Source organism: Euprymna scolopes, chromosome 34 (genome assembly GCF_053919585.1).
Source record: "Euprymna scolopes isolate OS-2025 chromosome 34, ASM5391958v1, whole genome shotgun sequence".
NCBI classification, from domain to species: domain Eukaryota; kingdom Metazoa; phylum Mollusca; class Cephalopoda; order Sepiida; family Sepiolidae; genus Euprymna; species Euprymna scolopes.
The window spans coordinates 57,493,030-57,515,876 of record NC_136515.1 but is presented as its reverse complement, the minus strand read 5'-3'; the positions used below and the strand labels follow the sequence as shown (position 1 = coordinate 57,515,876).

Here is a 22,847-nt window from a genome sequence, read left to right as displayed (position 1 = left end):
AGCGTAAACGGTTTGCTGGTTAGTAATAGCAAAAGTCCCCCGAACTTGCTTCAACTTTCAACTCCTCTGAGCATGAAGTTTCGGTTGGGAAGTCTTGCACCACATGCGGTCAAGAATTAAGATCAGATTTTGATCGCATTTGTTTGTCAGATAAGATACAGACATCATGAAATTTAGCACACGTCCCCTAAAAAAAAAAAAAAACTGCCACAAAAATTTCACATTACTTGTTTTGTTTTAGCTGAGGATAGGGCATCCTACTGAATACCAGATATTCACTTGCTATCTCAAACATTCCAGCCGAGAGATCTTTTTAAGATTCTAACTGTTCCTTTAAGTGCAATTGTTTGTATCTCTCTTGCACTTGGTTCACTGGATATATCTTCCAGGTAGTTTTTGAAATTCTTTTTAATAAATCTAGTTCCTAAAATTACTAGAATTATGGAGATCCTCCTAAGATCCCAGTTTCTTTTCATGGTATACATACGACCTTGGTATTTTATTAGCTTTTCCCTCTCAGTTCTATTTTAACCAACAACATTGAGGAAACTAACTTCTACTAAGGTTGCTTCTTTCTCCTTGTCTCATATCACTATATCGGTTTTAATAGCCTCATTTTCTAGGTACATAGCTGTAGGAATTGCATAGCCATAGTTGATGGTGTATGACTTATTTCCAACTGTTTTTTCTGGTAAACATGTTCCCAGGACTTACTGCTATATTCAATACTCAACTTCATACAGATGGTCCAATTGAGATATTTATACACTTCATTGTATTGCATTGCATACTAGTTGTCTCCCAGCAGACCCTTACAGCTGAATGTTACATGGATCACACTCTACTTCTGTGTGGCAGACCCTGCACTTGTTATTGCTGAGACCACTCTTCTTTTAAACATTGGTCATCGAGGCTTGATCTTTGACAGCCATTATAATCCTTTCATTATCACAAACTAACGGAGGTGCCCGGGTGTTTGTAGGTGTTAAATAAAAAAGAAAAAAAAAAGGCAGGAACCTGTACTGTGAAGGAGGAAAAGAAAGTGAAAAAGAGTTGGTAATTAACTCTTGGTGATGAAAGACGGATTAGGCTTTCTGCCGTTTTATTTGTTTCCTCACGATGTTGGGGAAAACCAGCTCCCCCAAAAAGGGGGAACTTTGGCAGTATCAATAGCAATTGTCTGATGTGAAGGGTTTCCCCCCACATTGATCAAACCTAATTGACTTCAAAATGTCCTGGCCCGGAAGGCCAGGCAGATGCCTTTACTTTGATTAGTTTTGCTTTATTTATACAAGAAAAACAAACAAACACTCGAAACAAGGGAATTTAAAAAAATTTGATCAAAACAAAGATAGCGACAATGTCCATTAGCAAATGGGAGATATTACGATATAGGCAGTATAAGGAAACTTCTCCCAGAATGTAATCAATGCTGCAAAAAAAAAAAAAAAAAAAGAAGCCTTTTGCGGACATACACAAACACTCACGCCCACTTTGCCTTTTATATTATAGACTAGCGAGGGGTACCCGGCGTTGCCCGGGTGTTTGGAGGTGTGTGTGGAAATTCCGGGGGTGGGTGGGTGGGGGTAAAAAAAAAAAAAGTAAATATGAGGATCGAACCCGAACCCTTGAGGCAAAGTTGTAAATTAAAGTGTGAATAAAAAAAACAAAAAAACGTGCGACGTTAACGATTGCTAACAGAAACACGTTTGAATTTATTTAATTACTTGGATTTAGCAGGTGTCCGTTTTAATGAGTTAATGAGGTCAAGTTTGACTGCGGGATAGTATTTACTGCGGAATGCTTTTTTTATTTTTATTTTCCCAAGATGTTATTGGAGAAAGACTAATCCACTTGCAGCGAGCGACAAATGTTGAATATTTATCTTCCCGAAATCGAGCAAATTAAATAGACAGGCGAGCTTCGTTGTTAACTGTGAGATATTACGATTTATATGTGATATAAAAAGTTTTAAAAAGTTATGAACCGACCAACCGCTACTCTGAAAAAAGCCTTTTGTAGACATACAGAAAAAGCGAACACACATACATACATACATTTTCGCTTTTATTTATATAGATAATCATGAATTCCTCCAGAAAATACTTGGCGCGTTATGAAATGAAAGATCTTGGTGTATTTTTGGCGACTCTTTATGGGCTGTAGCTGGCTTATTTTGTGATTCTGTTGCATTTGTAAGACAGTCTTGTTCAAAATGTTTGACTAGTTTCATGATGGAGGTTGTTTTGCTGGCTTTTGTTTCTTAATGTTGATGTACCATCATGAAGTTTGTACAGATAGTCCAGTGGAGATATTTACACACTCCATTGTGTTGTATTAACCAACACCCAGTACAATCTTAAAACTATATGCAATGTTATGTCTTGTTGCATTCACTGTCTTTTGTCGTAGACAAACTATAAATAAATGAAATGTCTATACCACAGCCTTTTCAACTGACTTTTACTTTCTGACATGTATCATATTATCAACCAATGCATAGCAATTCTTATAAGTGCCAGCATCAAAGTATATATACATATATACGCATATACATATGGTCCTCTCGACCCCCACCCCAGGTGTTAGGAAAAATATAACAACAAAAAAAAAAAGAAGAAGAAAATGAGTTTATCAACAGAATAATGGAAAGGAAGTTATTCACCAAGGTACACAAAAGAAAGCAAAAATGGGATTGTTGGCCAGGGTGTGGCGGTGATTTGGCACAAAAAGATTGGACGATGAGGCAGCGTATTTAGAGTTATTTTATGGGCATGGAGTTAATTTTCTAACTGTTCACAACAGTTGCTGACAGTCTTGAGTTTGCTACGGTTAACGACAGTTTAGAGTTAAGAAGGTATAAGTTGGACACAGTTCAAGGCAGATTGTGGCTTGATCAAGATGAGCTGATGGCAACTGACAAGCACGGCCTCGGCAGCAAACGTAGATGGGGACCTTAGCGTTCGGAGGGTCGACAGTGTTAGAGAGAGAGAGAGTGAGAGTGAGAGAGAGAGAGAGAGAGAGAGAGAGAGAGAGAGCGCAACTGATATTTGTCGAAGGTTTGTACTTTTTTTTTTTCAATACTTGTGACCCCCATGTGCAACCCCAGCCGCCAATGTGAGAGAAGATGACATGGCCAGAAAAGAAGATAAAAGAAAGGATGAAGGTGAAGAAGACCATGAAAACAACCGTTAGGGTAGGTGTTCGTTGTCGAGCGGAGGGTGAGGAAAGACACGTGGTCTTATCATGATATACAGAGAGAGAGAGAGAGAGAGAGAGAGAGAGAGAGAGAGAGAGAGAGAGGGGTCTGGTTGGCAGAATAGCGTGCGAAAGAGAATTGATTTTTCACGCCTGTAAACTGGGTGTATTTAAACGGTCATTAATCCTTTTTGCATGTCGCATGGGATTACTTAAAGGTAAAGCAAAATCCATGCCTGTCTGTTCGAAAACTCTTAAACGCTTTATTTCAGTAGACATTTTGTTTTTATTCATGAATATTCGAATTTTGCCTTTAAACTTTCATTCGAATTTTTATTTAGCAGTTTAATGGCTTTAACACCGTTTTCAAAGAATCTCGGGGGGTTGTTTTACAATCCACAGAGGTACGAAAAAAGGGGTCAAAAACAAATATATAACAAACCAATGTTATCAAAGGGAAGATAAGTTACTCTTCTACCTATCTGGAAAAGTCTTCAGTGGTTTTACTCACTTTAAAACGTTTAATCGGTTCGAGAATCACACAGCGTTTATCGATAGGTGCGAAAAAAAAAAAAAAAAATGGCAGCGAGATGACCCCCACGAATATGTGAAGTTTGGAAAATGAGTTAAAGCTAAAAAATTATAGAAATGCTGTTAGAAATCCACCCCAATATATGTTACCGTGACAGTGTCATATATGCAATAGTAAGCATTCGAAAGTAATCTTAAAATCTTTAAAACAGTCGATTAAAAAAATCATTTCTGGCTTAATGTTTAAAAGCAAAAATACAAGTATTATGATTGAAAAATCTTAATACCCACAGGCAGGAGGCGTCTCTTAAAGAACAAACATTTGTAATTAAGCGTTTTCTTATATAACGTATTTCCGACAATATAAAAACAATTTATTTTCGTAGCACTTCTACAGAATTTGAACCGATATATTTGATTATTTATATAGAATACGAACCGTGTTTTTTTTTTCTTTTTTGAGATATGATTTTCACGTTAAATTCACTTTTGACGATATTTTTGTTGAAATTGGGAGATGACTGTAACTGTACCGCGGCGACCGCGCTATTTTTAAATAGCTTTTTTTTCAGGTTAAATTCAAGTTTCACGATATCTTTCTTTTTTTTTTGTTTTTTTAAATTAAAATATTAGGTAGAAGCACAGAATAGTTACAAAACACCCTCCCCTTCCATATTAAGAATAGCTTTCAAAATAATATTATTTCAGTACGGTACGAAAAATGCATAAGTACCTTTGTTTTTTTTTTTGTATGATAAAAATATTACTTTATGAAATATTTATTGATTTCTTATATAATTTTATTTTTTTAGAAAAATAAAATAATTTATCTGACATTGTTTGATGCGGATCATCATCATCACCATTTTGTTTATTAAAATCGGGTTCTTATGCAGAGTACTAACCGTGCTAATAACATTCGTATTTAGAAACCCATTCTTATCATGGAGAGGGGATAGCGTATCGTAATTATTCTGCACTTTCATTTAACAATTTAAAATACCGTAAAACTTAAAAAGGTACTAGTGCAGGCAGAGAGTGTGATCCGGAAGTAAATAATAACGTTATTATTTTAAAAAGCCATTCTTAACATGGGGAGGGTGTTTTGTACCTATTCTATACTACAACCTTACAATTGAATAAAAAACATAAAACTTTAATTAAACTTGGAAATACAATTTAAAAAAAATAGCGCGGATCACTCTCTGCACTAGCACCCTTAAAAATCCTATCTAAATATAGCACGGTCTTTTTGGATAAGTACCTTAAATTGTTGGGTGAAAGTACAAAATCGTAAACAAAGATGCTATTCTGTTAAGAATGGGTTTCTAAATAACAGCGTTATTTCAGCACGCACCGTAATTAACCACGTGCACGCAGGAAAACGCGGAGTAGAGTCCACCCTTTGGTGTAAACATTAGTGGCAGTTATGCGAATGCACTCATTGTACAGTGCTGAAATAATAACGTTATTTAGAAAACCATTCTTAATATTGGAAGGGTAGGCTGTTTTCTGTACTTTAGCCTAACAATTTAATAATAAACATATCGTAAAACTTGAAAATATTATCTAAAAAACAAAAACAAAACAAAAACAAAAAAAACCCCAAAAAAACAAACATCGCATTAGTTAACCGTAGTCCAAATAATTCAAATTTTTATCTACAACTATTTTATCATAGAAGATAAATTCGTTTCTTACATCACCATCCATGACTACTACAACTACTACGTAAACACAAATCTACAATTTTTTTTTAGAAACAAAAACAAATAAAAACACAACAAAAACTGTAATAAACCGACCTGTTGGAACCTGGTGCTCCCGGTAAAGGTCTTGAAATAACGAATGCACTCCGATAGCAACCAGTTTCAAGAAACTCCATAAAATCCACGCACATTCGAGCAGAAACTCCCACATATCTGTAGGGTCTCCGGCGGTGGGTAGCACAAAATTCTAAACTCTGTTGTTATAAACGTGTTCTGTTGTTTCTAAAACAACACTAAGCATCCGGTGACAACAACGAACGCTTGTGAATGAGAAAAGTCACGTGTGAGCGGAAGTGACGTTACAACAGTCAGTGGGGGGAAATCCCCTTGGTCTATTAATAGAACTCGAGCGAAGGCAAAGCGCGTGGTTTATGTTTATCAACAATCGATTGCTGCTTGTTTTTGACATAAGAATCCCAGAAACTGATGTAAATTATACTAAATATTGTTCTAATTTTATTGTATTTAACAAAAAAAAAAAAAAAAAAAAAAAAAAACTCGAGTTTATTTTAGGCAAATATCTTTTGAGATTTTACCAAACCTCGATTAATTCAAAAAAAAAAAAAAAAAAGGGTCGGTTTTTAATGGGGTGGGGAATCCAGTTCTCCAAAAATAGCACACAGGATTGAAATAAATAAATAAATAAATAAATAAAATGAATGGATGAATAAATAAATAAATAAATAAATAAATAATTGCCTCACTGCCTCAGTCTTTAAGGATTTTCTATTTCGCGCAGTATCGACTATAATTTTTTGAAGTTACAAGCAACATATTTGTGTACAGAAAATGTTTATTTCGATGTATGTAATCATTTGTGTTCCTAGATACTTTGTATTTTTTCTTTTTTTTTTTTGTTGTAAATATCGTTTTAAGTATCGACTTAAAAATATATTCGTTATAATAAGCCAACGTAAGGTCTTCCCTAATTTTCCGCTTTATTGTTATCGGAACCGGTAAAGAGGAAAAACAAAACAATTCCTTCACTTTTTTGTTTTTCGGCAGTTGTATTTTGAAGCAATTTATTATTGAAATAAAATATTTAAAAAGGACATTATCGAAAAGTATTCAATAAAAATTAACAAAATTACAAAAAGATAAAAATAATACAATTAGTCTTTATTTGCACTTTTAATAACAAAATTATAAAAATAGATGTTTTTTTTAATTTGAAATGTCGGGATTATTTCACCAACAAGAAGAGGGGGGGGGGTAAGAAAAGGCAGTAAGGGCTTGCAACGAAATGGTGACGTTGCTTACAAGCAGTCTTTTCTCTTCTTGTAAAGGTAACAATTAACAGGTAACGTTCGCCGAACAACAGTAACGAGGTAATCAGTCTAAGAGACGCCAACCGACTAGCAAGCTAGGTTAGACCTCTTCAAAATTGACCTTTTTCTTCAAACATATAAAAACTGATATTATTCCCATTCTCCAAGGTCTAAATTAGCTAAATATACCAGTTATTGTCATCTTGGACCTTGGCTATGTCTGCCTCAAGAGCCATGTAATTTTATTGTTGACGTTTTTCAAAAACGCTGCAAAATATGGGATATTATGTCCTTATTTTCATTGTAGCTTTCCAGAGGTTGATGCTATAGCATTGAAAGTGGTACCAAATGAAAGCTAATAAAATTTTATTGCATATGGTAGTAAGCACAATAAAACACATGAACACCTGTGTAAATTTTAACTAATTTTAATGCACAAACAGTTGGGACACTACAAAAAATCAGTTTGGTAGTATGATAGCACTGCACTGACACATATATTGCATAAGAAACTGTCAGATAGGATGTTACTAATGCATGTATTATCACTTGTTCAATGTGGCTTTTTTGAAACTGTCAAATTTTTTCCTGTGGTACTCCACAACTTGTAGTAAGCAGCTTCTTTGCCCTGGGTCACTTGTGATCTGAGTTGCAAAGTCACTCATTAGTTTCACACCTCTCTCAGCCACATCATTGGTCACTTTCACTGACCTCACAAACTTCTGTGCATTCCTGTCATTGTCTTCCCAGGTGTCAGCAGGAGTAGTGAGCCAGTCACATTTCACTCGAAGAGCATCAAACAGAAAGTGAGACTCTGGCCCTACCAGGTCTGTGAGAACTGTAGCTGCATTGATGACAGGAAACACTGGCTTGCCTTTCCTGTAACTCTCAGGTTTCTTTGCTTCTGACAGCTTGACTGCGAGCTTCTCTTTTGCAGACTTGGTCATGCTGGCATGTGAACTGAACAAGGTGAATAGCACTAGTTCCTGGGTCAGATACCAGCGGTGGTTGTTCATTTTCTTGAGAACAGAGGTTGCCAGTTCATAGTCATACTGCTTGTATTGCAGCATGTTCTTCATAAGCTGGAGGTCATGAATAGGTGCATCAGCTGCAGATGTGGTGGTCACACAGTGGCTGGTGTAGAATAAGGTCAGGAACTTGTTCATCTTCTCCAGCTTGAAGATAGTGTCCGTGTTATATTTTAGTTCCTTGGAAAACATGAGCATCTTCATACAGTAAATGTTCCTGGCCATCCAGCGGGCTTGGTGAATGGCACCTGGCTTGGCCCAGTGGATACCTCGAGGAGGTTCCTCACCAAGCAGGATCAGGCACAGCTCTGCCACCTCTCTGTAATCTGCCCTCGGACTTGCTTCCTCAAGGAAATTGCTTAAGACTGCAATTGTGCTTGTCTTCTGTTTCAAGTCTTGTTCAACTAGGCCCAGAACTCTTGGGCAGTCCTTAACCAACTTGTCCCACTTCTCTTTCACATTGCTGAACATTGGGTTGTCAGGACTCTTTACCTTGCTGAACACAGCCTCCCATACACTTCCAATTATTACCTCTGATATGTGATGGCGACAAGCGAAGTAGAATACCTTTTTGCCTAGTTTTTCTTCAATAAGCTTCGCTGCACCCTTGTTGATGCCACTGTTGCTTGCTGTGGTATCAAATACCAAGCCTACAATGTTGTCTGTGAGACCCCATGCTTCTATCAGTTCCAATGTAGCATTACACTGTTGGATTCCTGTGGAACTTTCTATGAAGGGCACACCAAGCAGCTTCCCTTCTTCATACTGTGGAGTACCAGAGACGAGCACTGCAAGACTTTCCACTGGGTATCTTTCACCAAGAACATCCCGTAGAAGTTTTCCATCCCAGTGTAGTGTGCAGTAATCTGGCGGACTTTCCTTGAAGTTATTCATGTAACTTTGGCACAAGTTATGACGAGTGTTTATCCTATTTCGTCTTGTAGTAGAGGCTGATATAACAAAGTCATCAAGATCTGCGCATCCTGCCTTCAATACTGCAGACACCATGGCTGTAGTCTGGTTGTCAGAGAGTGACAACCGATCTGCAGTGCTACAAATCTCTTCACTGGTCATAACTGAGTGTGGAAAGTGTAAGGTTATCGTACTTGGTTTTGATGAACAGCTTGGTGTTGTCTCAGTGTATTCTGAACCCTCACTAGTACCAGAGCCTTGACTGTTCTCTGGGTCTTCATCACTTGAAATTTTCCCAACTTCTGCTGCTGCAGCAGTCACTGATGATAACATTCTCTCTTCTCTTTCTTCTCGGAAACTTTTCTCTCTAGACTTCTTCTCAAACACCTTATCATGACCTGACATGTGTGCCAGGCGAGTGGTCTGTTGGTCCAAGTAGAAATTGACGTCCTCTTCCTTGCTCTCCTTTGTGAGCAGCCTGTTGCTTCTTATCTCCTCCACAACATCCTTTGCTCCAATATCAAATAACTTGTCTAAGTCCTTCAGAAAGTTAGCTCGTTTCTCTTCCTCTGGTTTGTTATTTCTTCCCTTGTTTTTAACAATTTTCCTGTACTTTTCATGGAGGATCATGAAACGGTTGACTGCATTTGGTCTAGTTAGTGTTTAATCCTTGCCATATTCCAGAATGGCAAAACAACATCCACTGTATTGTCACTGTTGGGATTATCATTCCTCAAATGCAGGAAATACTGGAACACCTGCCGATTAGTAGGAAGTTGAGAGCCCCTGATGCTGGAGCTGGGTTGCCCAGTGAGATACACATCACTGAATGACCTTGTGGCAGGAGTTGCCACCTTTCTTCTCTTTTCAGTTGGTTCATCCCGTTCACTTGTATCGCTGACTACTTTCCCACAGTGTAGTTGTCTTCCAGATACCATGTTGTCAGCAGTTCACAAATCCTAACAAATCAGCTTTAACTTACAATCTGAAATGAAGAGATAAAACATACTTAGTGATAATAAATTATATACATGCATTAAGAGTAACATTTTTGAGATAAAGTTATGTATTATATGATGGCATCCTTTCCAAGCATAAAAAATATATATGTTTGTGCATTAAAATTAATTAAAATTAACATAGGTGTTCACGTGTTTACTACCATATGCAAGAAAATTTTATTAGCTTTCATTTGGTACCACTTTCAATGCTATAGCATCAACCTCTGGAAAGCTACAATGAAAATAAGGACATAATATCCCAAATTTTGCAGCGTTTTTGAAAAACGTCAACAATAAAATTACATGGCTCTTGAGGCAGGCATAGCCAAGGTCCAAGATGATAATAACTGATATATTTAGCTAATTTAGACCTTGGAGAATGGGAATAATATCAGTTTTTATATGTTTGAAGAAAAAGGTCGATTTTGAAGAGGTCTAAAGCTAGGTAACTAGCTTCTTAACTAGTCACTAACCCGTAGTGAGACAACTTCTTTTATACATACTAACTCTCAGTGGCGAGAATTCTGACGTGATTTCCGACGAGATTAGAATGTCTATTTAACTTAGTAGGAAATAGATACCCAGTTTCTCAGTAACGGCAAAACAGCAGTTCAGTGTCTTTTCTTCCCTCCGACCCACCACCGGTAAGTCAAATCAATTTCAATTCTTACAGAAATTTTATGTTTATACATTTTTTTTTTTCAGAGGAGCGAAAGGCGCGAATGTGCCAATCGACCGTACACTAATAAAAGTAGACACAAGGCAAAGCAAAGAAGGATAACAAACACAGATTTTCAGTTAAAGACGATGTGTACCGTGTTTTATTTTTATGAAAAAATAAACCATAAAATGTACGACCATGCATTCAGGGTCAGCTGGAGCGAGAACAGGTTTTTCGCGATGTTTGAGATTCATGGGTCCTTTAGGTATGAATTGGTAGCTTGACGTCAGTGGGCACTGGAGCTGGTAGCCGGACGTCAGTGGGTATTGGAACGGGTAGCTGAAAGTCAGTGGATAAGAATGGTATTGGAACAGGTCGCTGGACGTCAGTGGATACTGGAGCAGGGCCGTAGGAGATGTAGAAGTAAGCTGGAGGCGCTGGGGTCGCTGGGGTTGCTGCAAAAGTAAGCTGGAGTCGTTGGAAGCAGCAGGAGTGAGCTATAAAGTTGCTGGAGTGAGTTGGGGTCGCTGAGTTGCTGCAGGAGTAAGCTGGAAGCTGCAGGAATGAGATCGGAGTCGCAGGAGTGAGTTGGAGGTTCAAGAATCCAGGCTCTGGGGTAGCAGGCTATGAGGAAAGGACCCCTGAGTCATGCAGCAGTAGAGAATGCATCGCATTCTGCTACCCCTGGTCCCCACAGCGACAATGCTGACTTGACTCTCATCAGATTGAGATGGGAGTGTTCCTAGCTCCTGAGCTGCTAGCTTTATGAAGAGTCATTGGTGATACAAGCTCCATGGCCAGTGATAGTGTCACTAAACAACGAATGACTTTAATTGATTTCATACCGTATTACTTACAGTTAAAAGTGTCTTTAGTGTTTATCAACTGTAATTATTTTAATTTAGGTTCGAAATAATAGTCTTTTGTTGTTGTTTAATTTGTGAAAGATAAAGTTTTTGCGTTTTATCTTTGTGGTTTTAAAACGGTCGTTGCTATTTTTAGCACACGTGGTCATTCATTCATTTTCTACTTCTTTCTTTAATCATTTAGCACACTTTAATTCTCTTGATACCGTGCATTATTTTTATTGGATAAGGGTGGTCTTCTCGCTTCTTTTGAAGATTATTCATCCATTTCGTATGAATCAGATTATTATTGCTGGTATTCGTTTCCCCGATATCTTTCAACTTGGAATACTTTCTAGAAGGTATTGAGTACTTACGGGAAGGACTAGATGAAGGTTGAGACATCCCAAAATGAAAGTGTTTCTAGATTCGAACCTGGCACACTCAGGTTGTCAATCTGCCCCCCAAAAGACTTTAGACGTAGTCTATTTGCTTTTGACTTCTTTTACGCGCCTTTTACGTGTATATTCATTCATTAGTTTTCTACTTCTTTTGTTAACTATTAAGCAACGAGGCCCTGGTGCAGGAGCGCCAGAGTTTTGGGGAGAATGTCACTACCCCTTAGTCGTTGCAGTGCTGGGTCACCCTCGGGCAAGGTGTAGTACCCACTATGCGTGATATATTTTAATTCTCTAATCCACCATCACCACCACCATAGTCTTGACCCACTGGCCATCCACAATTTTGTAGATGCTTTTGTAGCGAGGAGTTCTTTTTATGGGGTGAGGGTGCTGGCCCCACGCCCAACCTTCCCAGAAGGTACATACAGCGCCTAGCCTTCCTAAATAGTCACCCATCTGGTACTAGCCAGGCTCAATGTTGCTTAACTTCAGTGATCTGGCGAAAACCGATTTGTCAACATGACTGTGTCGTACTAATTCTGTTAATACCTTTCCATCATTTTTATCGAGTAAGGGTGGTCTTCTCTTTTGGTTGCAGAAGACTTGGGCAGAAATAGCATTCGAGGATCCGTTTTTAACAATCTGACTGACAAGTGCTTGTCTATTTATGTGGTCCAGTACCTGTTGGAGTGAGATATACTGTCTTTGTAATACCTAGAAGGTCCACTTTTCCTTTTGGGTGGAGAAAGTTCATTATTTACTGCTTGAGGTACCCCTATTGGGGAATGCCGATTGTGTTGTCCAGGGAATTTTGCTGGGTCAGTGTTCCTTCTTTAGGGTCACTGACTTTACTTTCCCAGCATTCCAATCTTATGTCACATGTTGCTGCAATAAATAACTAAGTAAATAAATAAATAATTAAATAAGTAAATAAGTAAGTAAATAAATAATTCAATAAGTAAATAAGTAAGTAAATAAATAATTCAATAAGTAAATAACTGAGTAAATAAATAATTAAATAAGTAAATAAGTAAGTAAATAAATAATTCAATAAGTAAATAACTAAGTAAATAAATCATTAAATAAGTAAATAACTAAGTAAATAAATAATTAAATAAGTAAATAAGTAAGTAAATAAATAATTCAATAAGTAAATAACTAAGTAAATAAATAATTCAATAAGTAAATAACTAAATAAATAATTCAATAAGTAAATAACTAAGTAAATAAATAATTAAATAAGTAAATAACTAAGTAAATAAATAATTAAATAAGTAAATAACTAAGTAAATAAATAATTAAATAAGTAAATAAGTAAGTAAATAAATAATTAAATAAGTAAATAACTAAGTAAATAAATAATTCAATAAGTAAATAACTAAGTAAATAAATAATTAAATAAGTAAATAACTAAGTAAATAAATAATTCAATAAGCAAATAAGTAAGTAAATAAATAATTAAATAAGTAAATAACTAAGTAAATAAATAATTAAATAAGTAAGTAAATAAATAATTCAATAAGTAAATAACTAAGTAAATAAATAATTAAATAAGTATGTAAGTAAGTAAATAAATAATTAAATAAGTAAATAACTAAATAAATAAATAAATAAATAAATAATTCAATAAGTAAATAAGTAAGTAAATAAATAATTCCATAAGTAAATAAGTAAGTAAATAAATAATTAAATAAGTAAATAACTAAGTAAATAAGTAAATAAGTAAGTAAATAAATAATTAAATAAGTAAATAACTAAGTAAATAAATAATTAAATAAGTAAATAAGTAAGTAAATAAATAATTCAATAAGTAAATAAGTAAGTAAATAAATAATTCAATAAGTAAATAAGTAAGTAAATAAATAATTCAATAAGTAAATAACTAAGTAAATAAATAATTAAATAAGTAAATAACTAAATAAATAATTCAATAAGTAAATAACTAAGTAAATAAATAATTCAATAAGTAAATAACTAAGTAAATAAATAATTAAATAAGTAAATAACTAAGTAAATAAATAATTAAATAAGTAAATAACTAAGTAAATAAATAATTCAATAAGTAAATAACTAAGTAAATAAATAATTAAATAAGTAAATAACTAAGTAAATAAATAATTCAATAAGTAAATAACTAAGTAAATAAATAATTAAATAAGTAAATAACTAAGTAAATAAATAATTCAATAAGCAAATAAGTAAGTAAATAAATAATTAAATAAGTAAATAACTAAGTAAATAAATAAGTAAATAAGTAAGTAAATAAATAATTAAATAAGTAAATAACTAAGTAAATAAATAATTAAATAAGTAAATAACTAAGTAAATAAATAATTAAGTAAGTAAATAACTAAGTAAATAAATAATTCAATAAGTAAATAACTAAGTCAATAAATAATTAAATAAGTAAATAAGTAAGTAAATAAATAATAAAATAAGTAAATAAGTAAGTAAATAAATAATTAAATAAGTAAATAACTAAGTAAATAAATAATTAAATAAGTAAATAACTAAGTAAATAAATAATTAAATAAGTAAATAACTAAGTAAATAAATAATTAAATAAGTAAATAACTAAGTAAATAAATAATTAAATAAGTAAATAACTAAGTAAATAAATAAATAAATAATTAAATAAGTAAATAAGTAAGTAAATAAATAATTCAATAAGTAAATAAGTAAGTAAATAAATAATTAAATAAGTAAATAACTAAGTAAATAAATAATTAAATAAGTAAATAACTAAGTAAATAAATAATTAAATAAGTAAATAACTAAGTAAATAAATAATTCAATAAGTAAATAACTAAGTAAATAAATAATTAAATAAGTAAATAACTAAGTAAATAAATAATTAAGTAAGTAAATAACTAAGTAAATAAATAATTAAATAAGTAAATAACTAAGTCAATAAATAATTAAATAAGTAAATAAGTAAGTAAATAAATAATAAAATAAGTAAATAAGTAAGTAAATAAATAATTAAATAAGTAAATAACTAAGTAAATAAATAATTAAATAAGTAAATAAGTAAGTAAATAAATAATTAAATAAGTAAATAACTAAGTAAATAAATAATTAAATAAGTAAATAACTAAGTAAATAAATAATTAAATAAGTAAATAACTAAGTAAATAAATAAATAAATAATTAAATAAGTAAATAAGTAAGTAAATAAATAATTCAATAAGTAAATAAGTAAGTAAATAAATAATTAAATAAGTAAATAACTAAGTAAATAAATAATTAAATAAGTAAATAACTAAGTAAATAAATAATTAAATAAGTAAATAACTAAGTAAATAAATAATTCAATAAGTAAATAACTAAGTAAATAAATAATTAAATAAGTAAATAACTAAGTAAATAAATAATTAAATAAGTAAATAAGTAAGTAAATAAATAATTCAATAAGTAAATCAGTAAGTAAATAAATAATTAAATAAGTAAATAACTAAGTAAATAAATAATTAAATGAGTAAATAAGTAAGTAAATAAATAATTCAATAAGTAAATAACTGAGTAAATAAATAATTAAATAAGTAAATAAGTAAGTAAATAAATAATAAAATAAGTAAATAACTAAGTAAATAAATAATTAAATAAGTAAATAACTAAGTAAATAAATAATTAAATAAGTAAATAACTAAATAAATAATTAAATAAGTAAATAACTAAGTAAATAAATAATTTAATAAGTAAATAACTAAATAAATAATTAAATAAGTAAATAACTAAGTAAATAAATAATTAAATAAGTAAATAACTAAGTAAATAAATAATTAAATAAGTAAATAACTTCTTTGATTCTCACTCTCTTTCCTCCCATCGGCACCATCGTCACACTAATTCTTTTTTAGTCGGTTGTGTCTTCGCCTACCCGACTTGTTTCCTCTTCCTCTTTTTCTTGGTTAAGATCGTCTCATCAGTTCAGCTAGACAAATAAAACTTCTCTTCACACAGAAAGGCGATAAGAGACGTTTTCTGAGAGTTTTTAAATAGTTTATTTGAAGCAATTTCTATATAAAAAAATAGGTAATAAAAATACTAAATTGACCAAAAGAAAATTACTTTAGTCAAGAAAGTTCAGAAATCTTCTTCTTCTTCTTCTTCTTCTTCTTCTTCTTCTTCTTCTTCTTCTTCTTCTTCTTCTTCTTCTTCTTCTTTTTTAAACTCTGGTCGATTTTGGAGGACTGTCAGCAAGTAAATTGCCATTCCCATAAAGCAGGTCTTATTTTGTCTGATAAGGTGGATATGCAGACGCCTGTTCAAGGGAGACTGAGCTGCATGAGAGACAACAGCTATCTATATTGACAGAGAATAGAAAGGTGACTGGAGATTTACTTTCCGTAGCTTTGTAACTTTTACTTCCTTCTAGTTTAGATCTTAGTAGTGAGGCCACAGCTTGCGGGCTTTGGGGAGTGTGGAGTCACCCTTTAATTACCATTGCTCCCAGGTCCACTCTGACTCGGAGTGGTAGTACTTGTTAGGGTCCCAACTATGGGTTAAATAGAAACCGACTTGAAAACAACAAATATATTCTATTAAAAATTTTTTTTTCAAAATCTTTGGATTCGGCATTGCATAACCTGAAAAGGGTTGATATGCCGTAAAACAAAAACAACCAAGCAATCCTTCTAGTTTATTATTTAATCCTTATATTCCATAAGAGATATTTCTGACGAAAGGGATTTGCTGTTTTCAGTGGGTGGCAGTAGCGTTCAGATCTAGTGATGCCTGGTGGTGCCTATATGTGTGTATGACATACCTTAATTCTTAATGTCTTTCCCTTCATCGCCACCACGATCCCACTGATTCTCCTTTAGCTGCTGCTGCTGTCTTCATTTGCCTGAATTGCTTTTCCTCACTTTCCATGGCCGATATCGTCTTATCAGTTCAGCTCAACAAATACCACTAGTCTCTCACTCTTAGACAGACTAAAAAAAAGAATCTCAAATCTAATAGGTCTCACACTGTCGTCCAAGCTCTAACCTCTGTCCCATCGGCACAATGTCACATCCTTGGGCCTGTTTTACAAATACTTTAATGGAATGTGCGTTGATTAACTCATTGCAATGACGTACACACCTCCGACTAACTTGACAAACAGCAAAATCCTCTTCCTTCCCTATTGAGACCCCTAGAAAGTCTTTTACACTAATAGTTTCTTCCTTCAAACTGCTAGACGTTGGAATTCCCTCCCTGTTTCCTGCTTCACTGATTGTACTGACATGCTAAAGTTTAAATGTAATGTGGACAAACATCTCGCTACTCAACTCCTCACAGTCCCCTGTTAGACATGATCACAAATAGTAGGCTCGTATATGCCAAGTGGCAAAGTGTTTATTTAATCAGAAATATATCACACAGGAGAGAGAGAGAGAGAGAGAGAGAGAGAGAGAGAGAGAGAGAGAGAGAGAGAGAGAGTATCGCTTAACTAATTATTTACCAACTTCTTAAGTACAGATGGGTGGCTTACAATAGACCACAGGATAGAAAAGTATCATCAACGCTCTGATCCCCATCTGGCATCAATTGAAATCGATGGCTCTCGTCTAGGAGAAGCCCCATGTTTTGACAAGCTTCTGGGTTTGTCCTTTACTCCTGATCTGAAATGGAACACGTACATCAAGTCTGTTGCCAAGGTCGCTGGAAAGATGGTGGGGTCCTTCTACCTCTCCAGAAGATATCTCACTACTGATGCAATTCTCTATCTATATAAAAGCCAAGTACGTCCAAGGATGGAGTACTGCTCCCATATCTGGGCAGGAGCTGCTAAAAACAGCCTATCCTGCCTTGACAGAGTACAAAATAGACTTTGTGGCTTAGTGGGGATGCCCTTTTCTCTACCCTGCAACCTCTCTCCCACAGAAGAGAGGTTTCAAGCCTATGCTTGTTTTATCGTTATTTCCATGGCAGGTACTCGTCTGAACTCCAATCTCTGGTCCCCCCTCGCCAATCTTTCACGAAAAACACCCGTCTAGCTGAATCCACTGTGAAAAATTTCCCCCACTCTTTATCTGTGCCTAAATCAAAACGTAGATTCCATGAACAAAGCTTCTTTCTTAGAACTGCACACTTGTGGAACTCTGTTCCGTCTGCCTGCTTCCCACCTGATTACAACTTGGATGTCTTTAAGTCCAACGTTAACAAATTCCTAATGAACCGCCCTCTTAAGTAAACACTTCATTAAATCTCCACACTAACGTACTGTACTTGAAATAACCCTTATCCCTGAGTGGCTTCTGGGCCTTGATAAGTGGTGACCACCGTGTAAAAAAAAATGCTTTTGCTGACTTTAAACATACGAAGGTCGCTCTAAAAGCAATGTCTTCTATATTATTCCGCCCAAATGGATCAAAGGGGATTGCAAATTGCATTGTTATGATGACTGAACATGCATTCATGACCTGAAAGTTTCACCTCTCTGTTGCAGATATTGACTGTGTGAGACTCTAAGAAAGCAAGCTCATGCATTAGAAGTAGAATTGCGTCATTGAATTCCTCCATGCAGAAAAAAATTGAACCGATCAACATTCATCGGCGCCTGTTGAACATTTATGAAGCCGATGCAGTTGATATCAGCACAGTTAGGAGATTGGTTTTTCGATTTCAGAGCTGTAACAGAAATGTAAGTGACAAAGCACACTCTGGATGCCCATGCATAGCCACCACCTCAGAAAACAAGTACATGTGTTGGGTGACTTTAATGCCCATCATAAAGATTGGCTTGGTATGCACTGATGCATAACTGAACACTGTACTTATAGTTTCTCTATAGCTCGTTCCCTTACAGAGAGAGTCATGTTCCCGATCCACCTTCCAGATCGTGAACACCAGTAAGCTTCACTTCTAGCTATTCCTTACCATAGTACCCAAAGATTGTGTAAATAATTCCCATAGTCCACTTAAAAACGCAGACCACCTAGTGGTATCAGTAAATATCACTCTTAAATCCCAACCTCAAGGTGAGGAGCCATTACTCAAAACGACAAAGTACTACAAAAGCGCTGACTGAGAAGTCATCAGAGAACACATCAGAGATGGCCTATGGACCAATATCTTTTCTCTTCCTGCTGAACAGAGTGCTCATGAGATAACTGAATAATAATAAAGAAATTGTTTCATGTTTTATACAAAAATAGGTACTATCTAAAATACACCTTCTTTTATTTTAGACATATAAAGAAGGGGCCTGAAGTTCTATACAGATCTAAATCTACAATATTAAGAAACGGATAAAAATGTGGCGTAATTTTAGTAAATCATTTCTTAAAATCTTCCAACTAACTTCAATCAATTACGTGTTAAAAGTAGCAGCAACAGTGAATGTTGTATTTGCATCTTGACTCTCAATTAGACAAAATCGCCAAATAAGCAGTCGGGTTTTTCAAACAGTCAGAGAAGTGATTGTGTGATTGTGTGACCAGTACCCACAGTCCACTAGGAAATGCAGACCACATAGTGGTATCAGTTCACATCACATTTAAATCCCAACTTAAAGGTGAGGAACCATTGCTCAAAACAACAAGGTATTACAACAGGGATAACTGGGAAGCCATTAGAGAACACATCCGAGATGCTCCATGGACCAATCTCTTCTCTCTTCCTGCTGAACAGTGTGCCAATGAGACAACTGAATGATGCAAAGTGGGCATTGAAGCACATGTTCCCACATGGAAGTATTACAGCAAGCCCCACTCTCTCTACACTACAAATTGTGTAGCTGTCATTGCACAAAGCCAGCATGCATTCCATGGGTTCATACGTTATAAGTCAAATACAAATAGACAAACATTTATAAATGCTAGAAAGAGTGAAATAGCGACAGAAAAATAAAGCATGCTGAAATAACCTGTGGGGTGGGGTGGGTGAAAATGGCGACATTAAAGGGCGAAATTGGCACTGGGTTGAAGCTTTAGTGTGAAAGCTCTCCCAGACAGCAGCGAAGGACCTGACGAGAATTAATATATCAAATACGAAAGCAAATTAAAATTTAATAATGTCCCATAACTTGCTGATCGCAGATGTAAGAAATTGCAAAAACAAAACCAATTATGTTTCGTTTTCATCTAAGTCCAGATGTGGCCTGAGGTCAGGAGATTGACCTCTGAGGTGTGTGAAAGATATGGGTCACAATTCCTTTGGGAAAGATCCCTAATTAATATGCAGGGATATGTTAGCTAACTGACAGAGAAGGCCTCGTTGAGGGATGAACCGAGATGATTGACTGAAAGAGGGACCCACATTTTTTGGCCCTCACATTTCTCGCCTCCCCCATGTTATCCCTCATAATAAAAGCTGTTACGCGAGAAAATTTTGCCAGTCCTAGTTCGAGTTGTTAGTGGTCGCCAAGCTGAGTTCGTGATGCTTCCCCCCTCTGCTTGTTATCCATCAACTGAGGAAAAATTAGAGATTCGAGAGGCTTTGAAAAGAATTATCAAAAACTTGTAGAAAGGAATTGTAAACATTTTTTTTTGGATTGAATAATTAGAGTAGAAAAAAACCCCGAAGTTTTTTTTTTGTTTTTTTTTTGTGAAGCTCATTTTTGTCTCTTGTCGCCAGAGGGGCGAAATCCTTAAGTTATTAACTTTTCAGTGATTGACCAGTGCTACAGAACGGACAGCATATCAACCCTTGATTCAAGAAGTGATTGAGAGAACACCTGACCACTATTGAAGACTGACCACGTGTGACCAAAGGAACGATCACAATCAGGAAACACATAGAATCACAGAAGATAGGAACTCGTGATTTCTGGAAAATTTATAATAGTGAATAAAGTGAATAAAGGACAATCAGTAATTCGTCCACGATCCAACAACCAAAAGGTCACATGTATGGCAGAACTGCTTACCTGGCAACTCCATCTCAAACAACTCCCTCCCCAAAATTTCCCTATGCAGATGGAAACCATACTTGATGATCTGTGAAATCATAAAAAAACTAATTAAGAAATGAGCCCCCATACTTTCCAAGCTAATTAGAAATGAGCCCCCATACTTTCCAAGCTAATTAGAAATGAGCCCCCATACTTTCTAAGCTAATTAGAAATGAGCCCCCATACTTTCCAAACTAATTAGAAATGAGCCCCCATACTTTCCAAGCTAATTAGAAATGAGCCCCCATACTTTCCAAACTAATTAGAAATGAGCCCCCATACTTTCCAAACTAATTAGAAATGAGCCCCCGTACTTTCCAAACTAATTAGAAATGAGCCCCCATACTTTCCAAACTAATTAGAAATGAGCCCCCATACTTTCCAAACTAATTAGAAATGAGCCCCCGTACTTTCCAAACTAATTAGAAATGAGCCCCCATACTTTCCAAACTAATTAGAAATGAGCCCCCATACTTTCCAAACTAATTAGAAATGAGCCCCCGTACTTTCCAAACTAATTAGAAATGAGCCCCCATACTTTCTAAGCTAATTAGAAATGAGCCCCCATACTTTCCAAGCTAATTAGAAATGAGCCCCCATACTTTCTAAGCTAATTAGAAATGAGCCCCCATACTTTCCAAGCTAATTAGAAATGAGCCCCCATACTTTCCAAACTAATTAGAAATGAGCCCCCATACTTTCCAAACTAATTAGAAATGAGCCCCCGTACTTTCCAAACAAATTAAGAAATGAGCCCCCATACTTTCTAAGCTAATTAGAAATGAGCCCCCATACTTTCCAAGCTAATTAGAAATGAGCCCCCATACTTTCCAAACTAATTAGAAATGAGCCCCCATACTTTCCAAACTAATTAGAAATGAGCCCCCATACTTTCCAAGCTAATTAGAAATGAGCCCCCATACTTTCCAAACTAATTAGAAATGAGCCCCCATACTTTCCAAACTAATTAGAAATGAGCCCCCGTACTTTCCAAACTAATTAAGAAATGAGCCCCCATACTTTCTAAGCTAATTAGAAATGAGCCCCCATACTTTCCAAGCTAATTAGAAATGAGCCCCCATACTTTCCAAACTAATTAGAAATGAGCCCCCATACTTTCCAAACTAATTAGAAATGAGCCCCCGTACTTTCCAAACTAATTAAGAAATGAGCCCCCATACTTTCTAAGCTAATTAGAAATGAGCCCCCATACTTTCCAAGCTAATTAGAAATGAGCCCCCATACTTTCCAAGCTAATTAGAAATGAGCCCCCATACTTTCCAAACTAATTAAGAAATGAGCCCCCATACTTTCCAAACTAATTAGAAATGAGCCCCCATACTTTCCAAGCTAATTAGAAATGAGCCCCCATACTTTCCAAACTAATTAGAAATGAGCCCCCATACTTTCCAAACTAATTAGAAATGAGCCCCCGTACTTTCCAAACTAATTAAGAAATGAGCCCCCATACTTTCTAAGCTAATTAGAAATGAGCCCCCATACTTTCCAAGCTAATTAGAAATGAGCCCCCATACTTTCCAAACTAATTAGAAATGAGCCCCCATACTTTCCAAACTAATTAGAAATGAGCCCCCGTACTTTCCAAACTAATTAGAAATGAGCCCCCATACTTTCCAAACTAATTAGAAATGAGCCCCCATACTTTCCAAACTAATTAGAAATGAGCCCCCGTACTTTCCAAACTAATTAGAAATGAGCCCCCATACTTTCCAAACTAATTAGAAATGAGCCCCCATACTTTCCAAACTAATTAGAAATGAGCCCCCGTACTTTCCAAACTAATTAGAAATGAGCCCCCATACTTTCTAAGCTAATTAGAAATGAGCCCCCATACTTTCCAAGCTAATTAGAAATGAGCCCCCATACTTTCTAAGCTAATTAGAAATGAGCCCCCATACTTTCCAAGCTAATTAGAAATGAGCCCCCATACTTTCCAAACTAATTAGAAATGAGCCCCCATACTTTCCAAACTAATTAGAAATGAGCCCCCGTACTTTCCAAACTAATTAAGAAATGAGCCCCCATACTTTCTAAGCTAATTAGAAATGAGCCCCCATACTTTCCAAGCTAATTAGAAATGAGCCCCCATACTTTCCAAACTAATTAGAAATGAGCCCCCATACTTTCCAAACTAATTAGAAATGAGCCCCCGTACTTTCCAAACTAATTAGAAATGAGCCCCCATACTTTCCAAACTAATTAGAAATGAGCCCCCATACTTTCCAAACTAATTAGAAATGAGCCCCCGTACTTTCCAAACTAATTAGAAATGAGCCCCCATACTTTCCAAACTAATTAGAAATGAGCCCCCATACTTTCCAAACTAATTAG

The 22,847-nt window shown here is 35.0% G+C and overlaps 1 protein-coding gene and 1 long non-coding RNA gene across 6 annotated transcripts in view; one reads left to right on the top strand and one right to left on the bottom strand.

The window, feature by feature from the left end:
• The window catches only part of LOC145259266 (polyprenol dehydrogenase-like), a 244,249-nt gene extending 238,466 nt beyond the window's left edge, over window positions 1-5,783 (bottom strand). For 4 of the 5 annotated variants that reach the window (XM_080117106.1, XM_080117102.1, XM_080117104.1 and 1 more), the window contains exon 1: window positions 5,535-5,769. In XM_080117106.1, the coding sequence (XP_079973232.1) occupies window positions 5,535-5,649 (115 nt within the window). In that variant the 5' untranslated portion in view covers window positions 5,650-5,769. Of the gene's footprint in view, window positions 1-5,534 lie in introns of all 5 variants that reach the window. The other variant, XM_080117105.1, reaches the window with a different exon arrangement.
• LOC145259268 (uncharacterized) overlaps window positions 1-22,847 on the top strand; it is a 112,661-nt gene that overhangs the window by 64,199 nt on the left and 25,615 nt on the right. The gene's annotated exons all lie outside the window — the stretch shown is intronic.